General features: G+C 35.2%; 1 protein-coding gene across 2 annotated transcripts in view; it reads left to right on the forward strand.

Moving 5' to 3' along the window:
• plcl2 (phospholipase C like 2) overlaps positions 1–6,597 on the forward strand; it is a 115,173-nt gene extending 108,576 nt beyond the window's left edge. For both annotated transcript variants that reach the window (XM_088601616.1, XM_088601615.1), the window contains one exon: positions 5,297–6,597. In XM_088601616.1, the coding sequence (XP_088457742.1) occupies positions 5,297–5,491 (195 nt within the window). In that variant the 3' untranslated portion in view covers positions 5,492–6,597. The remainder of the gene's footprint in view (positions 1–5,296) is intronic.
• The last annotated feature ends 5,358 nt before the right edge of the window (positions 6,598–11,955 follow it).

The raw sequence follows: 11,955 nt of genomic DNA on the forward strand, positions 1-11,955 counted from the left end.
CACTTCTTGGGGTAGTGGTCTTAGCGCCGTTTTTTACCTGATTTAAAGAAAATAGCATTTCAAGGATCTAGCATATAAACTAGCAGATCAATAATTTAAGATAAGTATAATTCTAGAAATCTGCAAACAAAGCATCTAGTTTATTTATAAACACAGTCTTTTTAGTGGGGAAAAAGAAAGCGTTTATTTAAAACAAGAAGATGTCAAAAGTTGGTTAAACATTCTATTCAATTAAAGTACTACAGTATAGTGTATGTCAGAAACTTAGTACCCTGTTAACAAGAGATTACATGAACCTCTTTAAACCAAGGAGGTGACCTACAATGTACCAAGAGTAGAATTTAATGAAACAGTAAAGATTCCCTTTTTAACCTGTGAAAGTTAATTAATGGGCAAAAATCTCATTAATGCAATCTAACATTTGTATACAGTACATACTATACATTTGTTGCACCATTTTGTTTAGCAGGTAAGTAATTTGATATTATTATTTTATTATAATTTTTTATTTTATTATTTAAAAAAAACTCATTATTCTTGTTTTTGGTATTTAGAAATTTGGCCATGCACAAATTGACCATTGCTATTAATATACAGGTTATGCAGTTGCTTTAGAGAGCAGATACAAATTAAAGCTTTACAGTATTACTCTTTAAGACTCATAGAGTGACATAACTTACATTTCTCAGCATGATCTGGGACAGCAAGGCAACACTCATTTTTTGTTTCTATTGCTAATCATAGGCTTAATATGTTTTTTATTATTTTTGGGTTACTCAAAAATTCATGCTCAATTTGATTTAAATCTGGATGTTTTCTACTCTTTCCTCCAGGTAAATCCTCCGTTGCATTAACATTATATATGGGTCACTGTCACGCTGCAAGGTGAAGCAGCAGATTTAAATTAAATTGAGCAGCACTTTACATGCTTAAAAAAAATCAGAATGCCCCAAGGATAGACAAGAACTCAAAGTGGCAAATGCTTTGCAAATCATCTCAAATGATTGCACAAAGAGTTTGGTGAGCTCAGTCGGTCTCAGACGTCATGCTGTTGTTGCCTTAAAGGGATATGCAACTAAATACGTTTCCTTAATGTGAATGTCCCAGACATTATGTTCACTTGAGATCGCTGGGTTGAACACAAAGTATGTTTTTGTGTGCCTTCTCTACACATTTGAAGCAAAAAAAAAAGAAGTAGCCAGATAATTAATATGAAAAATGGAAAAGTAATGATTGTCTAAAGTAAGTTACAAACGCTTTGCTGTAGCAAACCTATATTATTTTAAGTGCACAAAATTAACATACCAAGCCACATGAATTAATTGATTGGTCTCTGTGTGCATTAATAGTGGTTCATGTGATTTCACAATTAACACAACTGTCTTGTAAGGTCCCCTCAGTTAGGTAGTAAATTTCAAGCAAGGATTCAACAATGAGGACCAAGGAGGTTTCCAAACAACTCAGAGATAAAGTTGTAGAAAAGCACAGATTAGGAGACAGGTATAAAAAAGTCCAAAACACTGAATATCGCTTTGAGCAGTGTGAAGTCATTCAGTCAGAATTAAATATTTGCGCTGTACCACTTAGATACTGTCTAGGTTTAGCTTTCTGTCTTAACTGAGCAGCCAGCCAAGGAGAAAACTTTGAAAGAACTGCAGAGTTCAATGGTTGAGATGCAATAACATTTAACAATATTAAACACTATTGTTAATATATAACACAATATTAACAATATACCAATTAATCCACAAAAGCTGGCAGAAAGGAAAATCCATTTCAAATCCTGCATGGAATTTGCAGCAGAACATTTCATTGATACTGCAAATATGTAGAAAAGGATTTTGTTGAACATTTTGGTTTACTCATTACTCAGTCAGAACCTTACTGTCGAACATGATGGTACTGTAGCAGCATGATGTTATAGTTTTTTATAAAGAATAAGCAGGGACTGGGAAGCTTGTTAAGACTGCCGAGAATAAACAGTAGATGGAATAAAGTAATCATAGAAAACCAGCTCCAACCAACTAAAACGGGGACAAAACATCCACCATTCAGTGATCTACTGCAATGATCTACTGCAATGCACAAAACCACACACAAAACTAATTTGGAGTGGTTCAAGAATATGAAGGGGAATATCTTTGAGTGCCCCAGTCAAAATGCTGATTAGAAGCCTACTGAAAATCTTTGGGAAGACCTGAGAACCGCAATCCGCACGTGACCCCCAGGCAACTTGAGAACTTGTGCAAGTGAAAAGAAGAGTGGACAAAAATTGCACCAAATCATTGTGTAAAGTTGGTAGAGACTTACCACAAAAGACTTCAAGCTGTAATTGTTGCCAAGGATGCCAACAGATATTCAGAGATCTCATTACGTATGCAATTAACATACAGTATTTTTATCTTTTTTTCTACTTAATTTTACTGAAACATATTTTTACACTTAGAAGTCTTCAGTTTAAGGATTTAAGCATTGAATCAAATTTATTCACACACATTATTCACAAAATTATTCACACATTTTTAAAACTTTTTTTTAAAAATGTAAAAAAAATTTTTAAAAATGTGTGTGAATAATTTTGTTATTTAACAAAATGGGACACCATCGGAAGGATCTGACTGATTTTTCAAAGCACTGTGTCGGATTCATCCCATATTGCTGTCATTTCTGTTGTTTGTGCTGGTTTTTAGGCTGCATGGTGGCACAGTGGTTAGTATTGCGGTCTCGCTGTGCATTTAGAAAATCAATGGATGTTTTGGTCATTGTATTATATTGAATTATTGTAGCTTTATTCATTTATGCCATTCATCTGCCAATTTTCCAGCCACGTTATCCAATACCGGATCGCAGGAGAGCCAGAGCCGAATCCAGCAAGCAACAGGCATAAGGCAGCATACACCCTGGACAGGACAGCAGCCATAAAAATGCACACACTCACACCAGGTTCAATTTTTGCAAAAGTCAATTAACTTATCAGTATTTCTGGACTGTGGCAGAAAATCAGAGCACCTGGAGGAAACCCATGCAAAAAAGAGAGAACCTATAAACTTCCCACAGATAATACACCAGACCCAGAATTCAACCCGTGGGTCAATTTTGCTCTATAAGTTGCATAAGCATGTTAGTTAGACAAGCATGTTAGCGACAGTACATGTAAATTCATATTAGTAAGAATAATCTATTTGCAAGCTGAGACATTCTGTAGCTCTTTAAGCTTTTGAATGTTTCACTAATAATGTTTTATAATCATATGTTGTTATACTGTAGATCTTTTACTTATAAATAGCAAATCCAGACGGCATTATTTTAATGTCGGCCACAACAAACAAATTGTGCATAGAGTTCTGTATTTTCTGTATCACATTCCTACACCTGGCTGTCAATAAAATGTGCTGTAGTGAGTACAGTATAATATTTATGCCGTTACATACACAAGTATGGTATCAAACAGAAAAGTGCTTTTTGATTGAAGCTTACTCAGACCCTTCTTTACTATGACACGTCTGCTCCTGTTCAAGGATGTTAATTATGTGAATAGAACAGATGACCAGATGATGGACATTGCTTGGGAAGAATTACTGACTGTGACCTTTGATATCTGTTTGAAACTAATTATACGTTCTTCATATTCTTGTATATTTTGATTGTGAATGTCATTTCAGTGGAAGAAAATGTTTCTGACCTTCTCTGTAAACTACTGTTGGTATTTCCTGTATTTCGAAAATACCATACAATGACCTTGGTATTTTATAAGTGAAAAATACACCTTTCCAGTGTTTTGCACTGGAATTTATTCAGGCTGTAGAATTCCACAGTCTGGACCTTCTGCATATTTATCAGAATAAACTGATATAATAAAATATTCCCTATTGTAATGCATAGTTTTGAAACAGTATTAAAGGTACAAGAAAACAATGATTTTGTGCACAGGACTCCCTGAATGTAGTTTATGCAGTCTGTTTGTAGTTTATTGAATCTGCTGTAATTCTGCAAACACCATTGTGACCTGACATCTGCGAAATTGGTACTTTCTAACCTCTGATTTACTTACTCTTGGGATAAGTCTGATTTTTGCTTCAAGCACAATATCTTTCATTTTGTCCATCCATCCTTTAGTGATTCCATATCCATTGTCTTATTCTACTGCTTTCCTGGACGCTGTGTATCCACTAATGTTGTATTTGTTCCTCTCCATTAGCCATGTATTTTTCTATATTCCAGTTACATCATAATCACCTGCTAATATTGAAGCTTCGTGTCTTTTCTTTCTAATACTCCTGACTATTAGACTATTCTAATACTCTAATACTCCTGACATTTAGATTTAAACAGTTAATTGCCTTTTGCTTTCAATGTTTTACTTTTCCCCTGGGTTCTCTTTTTGACTTTACTCCCTGTGCATGTTCCTTGTAATTGTCTTTATATTGTCCCCAAGTTAAAGTGATTTTGAATTTCTCCATTGAAATTTATCACCAGTGAGCAATATCAAGGTCCTGGTATTGAATAGAAGAATCAGTTTTCATAGGAACTGCATTTGTCTTGGTAGAAGTGGCTGTGATGATCCATTCACAGGATGACATCTCTTTACTAAATAAAGCGATAATAAAATAATTAAAATATTAAAAATAATGATGAATAAATAACAATGTAGTTATTTTAACTTTTTACAATAAAGGGTACTCAGTTGTCATAATTTAAAGATACAAAACATTTTAATGAAAAAATCCCAGAGTAAGATGTGATGCTTTGAATAAGGGAGTAAAAGATTAGTGGGTTTACCACCGAACGTTTAGATTAACGTTTAGAAAAGATTAACTAGGTCCCGAACTCAAAGGAATAGTTTTTGCCCCCTAGTGGCTGAAAGTGTTAAAAACATAAAAATAACTTCCCGTGCTACTGTTATTATTTCTAATATGGAAGCTATTACTATAATAAAAATATGAATACATCTTCACTTTGAGTACCATAGACCTTTGTGCTTCATTAAAAAGTTAAATTTCAATCATGTGAAGACAATGTAGTATAACTTTAATAACGACGATTTGACTTAAGGTTGAAATTAAAATTGTCATTATTTTTTTTAAGTCCTGGGATAGAAGCATCATACATATATATTTAATTAAAATTAATGTACTCATTTATACTATTTTTTTTTTGTTATAACTAATTGTCTTCTTTCCACCAATTTGTTGTGAGAATTGTGCCTCAACTGAGCTACAGGTAGTTTACTGACTGAACTACGTACATCCCTTCATCAGCAGCTGGAATTGATCTCTGTGCTTTTTCCACCATATAGGGGCAGGCAGATTTGCTGAAGCATGCCAAAAATGAGGTGCTGGAAAACCTGAAGCAGATCCATTATGCTGCTTTGACTTGCAACCTGTGTAAAGGGAACACTGGGACCACAGAACTGATCAAGCCCAGGCGCAGCCTAGAGGCCATTCCTGAAAAAATGACAGGAGATGAGGAGTCCGTGGATGGAGAAAACTGAAGAGCACCTGGGATGAATAGATTGAGTGACAACATCAGTTTCCTCATATATTGGAGGTGTGAAGGAAAACTAAACAGGAGAGAATTGTTTTTTTATGCTATTATGTTTTTTTTCTGTTTAGGGTATCCTAAAGCACAATCTGGAGGTTGCTGAGCAGTCTAAAAACTGGAGCTATGAATGTAGCAGAATTCAGTGTACAAATCCGCTATTTATAGCAAAGAATGATAGTTCTTTCTGCCAAACGTGTATATATGGAGGTCTAATGTTACACTTTAAAGTGCAATGTTTTGTGTTCTTTGAATAAACGTTTTGTTTATTTTTTGTTTTAAATATAGTGTATCTAGAGGAGTTGCTTTGTTCTTTTTAAAGTATTTTGTCTAAATGTGCGTAAAATAAACCATAAGGTTTCAACACCAAGTCCTGATGGAAGAATGCCACGTACAGTACCATGTGCTCTCTGACTATGAAATATACGGAATATCCCCTTGTAAAGCCCTTGTAGAAGAACTGGTAATGTAACCAGTTCTCCAGTTATGGGATCTGTAGCAGTACCAGTATTTTTTTTTTAAGTTCTGGACCCAATATTTTCTGCAGCATTGTAAAGAGAAATGGATTGTGCAGACTACTTTGTATAGTTATTCGAAGTAATTATTAAATGTCAGATGTTAAGTTATTCAGGTATTGTTAAGGAACCTGGCAAATCTAGTTGTGGATAAATTGATTCATTTAATGAGATGTAATAGTGCCTCATTGCTGGGAATCTCCAGTTAATAAAAGAGCTAAGGTAGCTGAAGCCTGAAATATTCCTGTTGATTAATTTAAAAGAAAAACATGTTGTTTTTGTAACTGGTCCATGTTTAAGGTCTTAACATTAAGGACAGTGTTATTCCTTTTTATCATTTGTCATTTCTAATAAATGCTTATCTCAGCAAGGTTAATGACCAATTTGAAACTGTTGTTATACAGTATATATAAAATTGTGTGCAGTGTAACTAGGTATAAATATGACCTTTTACATTAACCCAGTTTTACTGTTCAAAGTTTTTTGTGTTTTAATCCAACCAACAGCGTAGAACAAAAAAAAAATAAAGCTGCACATAAAGAAAGTTTTCTTGTCCTTTCTTTAATCCACAGATATTTAAAGACCACAAAAATAGGCAAGCATAGTCTAACAGGATTAATCCTCAATCATAATACAATGTAAAATATTTTGTGAGAAAACAGGATTTGTTTCTTAAAAAGCAAATATAACTTCACGTATGCAATGTTTGTGTAGTACTTTCTTTTCCATATATTTTCATCGTTTATCATTTGTTTTGTTTTTACACCATGTTCTAAATATAAAAAAACAATGCCATAAAAATGAGCACAACACTTTTTGTAACAAAGCAGTTTTGTGTTACAGATTTAAAGACAATGATAAAACTGCTTTGATAGCCTCTTTGATCAATCCTCAAGACAGGAGATCCACATAAAGCCTCTTGCACAATAATGCAAGGTCATATTGTTTTGATCCTTGAGCAAAGGAAGGTTAGATCGAAATGCCTTGAGGTCAGTGGTCCAGTATATCTCAAATGGGCTGTCTAATGCTCAGTGCAAACAATGGTTTACTGCCAAACATGCCTTAGGACCAAAAAAGGATGCAAGACCTTATGGATTAAAAAAAAAAATGTCAAAAGGGTGAGAGACATTCTACGTGAACACGTCAAATATCATTGCATTTATCAAAATCTATGGTATGAACCAATATGCATAGGTCATTGAATTCAAATGTTCATTTGTAAAATTTAAAAAGATAAAGGCATCATGTTGTATCATTAATCTGAGACAGGTGTGCTTGGTTTTAGGGTTAATCCTCTCCTCTGTACCCATTCAATGGGTTTCTCAAAAACACTCCTATATTTTGAATTACTTATTTCATATATTATACAGTGACTTGGGAATACATAGAACCAAACAATAAATGTAAATTGGTAGGAATAGAAATCATCTTTCTTATTTTCCTGGTTTGCTAATGCATGAGTCAGAGTCCAACCCTAATCCCACCTCTTACTGAAAGAATATATTTCTCCATTTCTTGGAACAGTTGCTTATGTGCTTGTGTTAGGCTGACATTTAGAGTAAGTCTCTGCCAGCAGACAGTAACTGTGCATACTAACTGCTTGTGATGTCTGAAATTATCATCATAATGATCATTCACAGATCATCATCACATGCAGATAAGAAAGAAAATCTTTTGGGTTATCCAAAAGTCTTGTGATTTGCAAGACAAAAGAAATCATGACTTGCTGCAAGTTATGTTCATGTGAGTAGCTGCGTCAGCATGCGTAGGCTGCAAGGAACAAGTAATACAGTATTCCATGCTGAAAAGAGCAGAAAACACAATGTTTCGGCCGTGGAACCTTCTTCAGGTGTGAGGGTGTAGCTCACACCTGAAGAAGGCTCCACGGCCGAAAAGTTGTGTTTTCTTTCTCTTTTCAGCATAGAATAAAAGTATTAGTTGTTCATGTTGCCGATGAGAGCTCACACTACGTACTAGCAATTCCATTCAATAAATATGAACAGAATAATCTGTGTTTTGTATACAGCTACTTGACAATTTTATTTACTATGGAATCTTGTTAACTAAAGTTTCAAAGTAAAAAAAATGCTTTAGAAGCAACATTTTGCAAGGTTTATACTTAATATAAACACCAAGACCTTGCTGTTCTGCTGAATTTTTTTAAGTAGCCCCTTTTATAAGTATAAACATTTAAAGGGGAACTGCAGTCCCAATTTTTCAGACTGGATTTTAAATCTCAGTAACAAAATAAATTGTCAGTATAGAAAACAAATGACAAATTTCGAATTAAACACAAAATCGTGAAAGTATTCAGTCACCATGTTGTCACAAACTCCTGGTCTCGCCACAGGGAGAGTTCCCTAGAATTGTGACGTGATGAGCCCCTTCCTGTTCTCTAGTCACTGCAATGACTAATGTAATGTGATGTACAAGCGAATAAGTACAGATTATACAGCAGACATTTCACTGTAGAAATGTGATCTGCATGCAGAGTTGATAAGTAAGTACTATCAGTCAGCAAAACCATCTCTAGTCGAGAGCAAAGTTTCAATTAGATTAAGATAGGATCACTTTATTGGCCATATACAATTTCTTGTTTAAAGAATTATACACATACCCCAACTTGCTCTCCAATAGACACACAGACAGGGAGAGAAGCTTGGGGTCAGAGCCCAGGGTCAGCCATTTATACAGCACCCCTGGAGCAGCTGGGGTTAAGGGCCTTGCTCAGGAGCCCCAATGGAGTAGGATTCCTCTGCCGGCCGCGGGATACGAACCAGCAACCTTCCAGCCACAAGCACAGATCCAAAGCCACATAGAAGGTTTGTTGCCATTCTGAATTGCAGAATATACCTGGAAATTTTAATCTACAGTATTTTGTAGACCAATGTGCCAATGTGCAGCATCCACCTGGATGATGTGACGGCAGCCATAGTGCACCAGAACGCTCACCACACATCAGCTATCAGTGGTGAGGAGAGACCTGGGGAAAAACTAAGGTTGCTGCTGGAAGAGATGTTAGTGGGAGCAGTAGGGGGTGCTCACTGTGCAGTCTGTGTGGGTCCTGAGGTCCCAGTATATTGATGGGGACACTATACTGTAAAAAGGCGCCGTCCTTCGGATGAGATGTAAAACCAAGGTCCTGACTCTCTGCAGTCATTAAAAATCCCAGGGTGTTTCTTAAAAAAAGAGTAGGGGTGTAACCCTGGTGTCCTGGCCAAATTGTCCATTGGTCCTTACCAATCATGGCCTTCATCACTCTGCTCTCCTCCCCACTGATAACTGGTGTGTGGTGAGCGTTCTGGCGCACTATGGCTGCCGTCACATCATCCAGGTGGATGCTGCACATTGGTGGTGGTGGAGGGGAGTCCCCGTTACCTGTAAAGTGCTTTGAGTTGAGTGTCCAGAAAAGTGCTATATAAGTGTAAGCTATTATTATTATTATTTTATGTAAATTGGATGGTTTACAAGTTACTGTGTACATTTTACTTTTATTGTGGTTTGAAAATCAATCATCAATGCTGATTCTTTTGAATGCTGAAATATAAAACTAACATGCTCATTACAGAAAACCCTGTGATGCTAGCAGTAAACTCAATACCTACTCTCAGGTTATCACTTTCAACATCCTGTAATGAAATAATTATTGTGTTGATATTTATTTTAAATAATAAATCAAAGGTAATCAAGGAACAACAAATCAAATGATTATTTCTGCTATATTTCAAAGTACATATGACAAAATACCCTTTGATTAAAATGTTTTCAACAAAATTACTTTCTTAAGAAGCTAAGAAGCTTAAAAATGCAATGAGAAGACTTTTGCAGTACTTAGTCAAACAACTTGGAAGAAATCATCAGCAGATTCACACAGAAGAGCCAATTCAAATGAAAGTCAATACAGGGAGCAATTTAGTAGGACAATTAAATTTATGACAGTATTTTAAGGTATACATGTAGCTCTCGAGGTTTGTTTCAGTCCTGTAAAAAATTCTTTAAACAGGCGAGATGACTGACAACTAAACCACAGGAACAGCTAATACAGTTTTCATGTCAAGTCTAAAGAGGAATCAATGTTTATTTTCTTTTCACCCTGACAGTTCGATAGAGAAAGATCACAATATTTATCTGCCTCATTAAGATCTATAGAAATGTTAGAAGAAATATAAAAATTAAGCAAGGAGGAATCCTACCTAAGAAAAGAGAGTGGAAAAATTCAGAGTGTTGTAATGAAAGGTAAGTAGACCAAACAGTGCCTTTTGGGGGCTATAAGAGATCTGTTTCATTACTTTCCAAAAGGTAAATGCTCTTTAACATATTGGATGTTTACTGTACATTGACAAATACATAAATCACAGTGGACTACAGATGCTGAGAGAGTGGATTTTGATCTGCCAGTTTTAGATGAAATTAATAGTCATAAGAATGCAAGTACATTTTTTAAAATGTTTTTGGACTAACAACCTAATCTGTAGAAAAATGTAATGCTCAAATACAGGAGGACTCTAGTTATGAGTACAATAACTTGAAAGTTGACCTGTTTTTATTATTTTATGAAACTTTTTGTGTTATATTTACATTAAGTGGTTGTTTTCTACGTTAATTGAGAAAAGCTGTCACACACATTGATGAAAGCATTAATATTTTATGTTTCAGATTTTAATATCTATTACTGAATAAAATCAATATTTTTTCTTGTCTTCTAAAACCAACTATAAAGAAGGCTGGGAATTATGTGAGTACAAGAGATCATTGCAAATAAACCTGAAACATTTACAGCTCACAGCAGGATGGAAAAGGATCTGAAGACTAAAATGGTTTATTACATTTTTCTTTCTATAGTTCTACTACCACCAATTGAATGCTGAATGTGCTGATTTGATTGCACAACAGCTTGACTTACTGTACCAAATGTAACAAATTGTTGGCAAACATGGTATTTTACTGTATTTTTTTACCCCTCTATTTTCTATGTACCAGTTATTAGTCAACTTTGACCATCACCGACCACTACCACTCCAGCACAAGAGAAATGCAAAACCAGCATACAGTACTGTACATGTGTCCTCTGAAACCTGAACTGTGAAGCCACCTGGTTGTTTTCACACTGCAAGCCCACAGAGCATACAGCAAGGCAAAGACATTTGACAGAAGAATAACACAGCTCCCACTGAAAATACTGCAAGCTCACCAGCCACAATCCTTCAAAATAAAGTAGAAATAAAAATAAAGTAGTGAGGAACTACTGTATATTATTCATTATGTCATTTTTGGTGGTACTTTGCATTTGTGGGAAACTAGATCCTCTTGCAAAACTCTGTTTAGAACGATGAGACTTTAAAATCAGTTTGACTACAAATAGCCTGTGAGCCATTTTTACTTTAAGAGGAGTGTGTTCTCTTTACACTAATGAAGTGCAAAGAGCTTCCCTCCTGTGCAGTCCAAACATGCTGTGATTGCTACTGAAAAGGAAACAAATGATGGATAATTATTGAGGTCTTCAATAAGCAGGATTTCAATTATATAGATGTTACTAGCAGACTTAGGACACTTTTACAATCAACCTTGAAAACACCTTTGATTTAACTCTGTTTTTCACATTACAGACCAGAAAAAAGGTATAAAGGATTTAAAGAGGTAAGAAAGAAGAATACATCAAACAAAATCTGTATGTCAGTGGAGAAGTACTGGTCACTAGTGAAAAAGTGTTTACTAGTAAAAGCATGCCCTCAAACAATTTGTAAATGAAGGATTTAAGAAAATAGATCTGAATTTCTTTGGACTCTGGGAAGAAACTCATTTGAACACAGAGAGAACATACTATCTCCACACAGTTACAGTAGCATCCCAGGAATTAAGCACAGAGACCCAGCACTGTGAGGCAGCAGTGCTAACCACTGTG

This window comes from Lepisosteus platostomus, chromosome 12 (assembly GCF_059453375.1).
Source record: "Lepisosteus platostomus isolate fLepPlt1 chromosome 12, fLepPlt1.hap1, whole genome shotgun sequence".
NCBI classification, from domain to species: domain Eukaryota; kingdom Metazoa; phylum Chordata; class Actinopteri; order Semionotiformes; family Lepisosteidae; genus Lepisosteus; species Lepisosteus platostomus.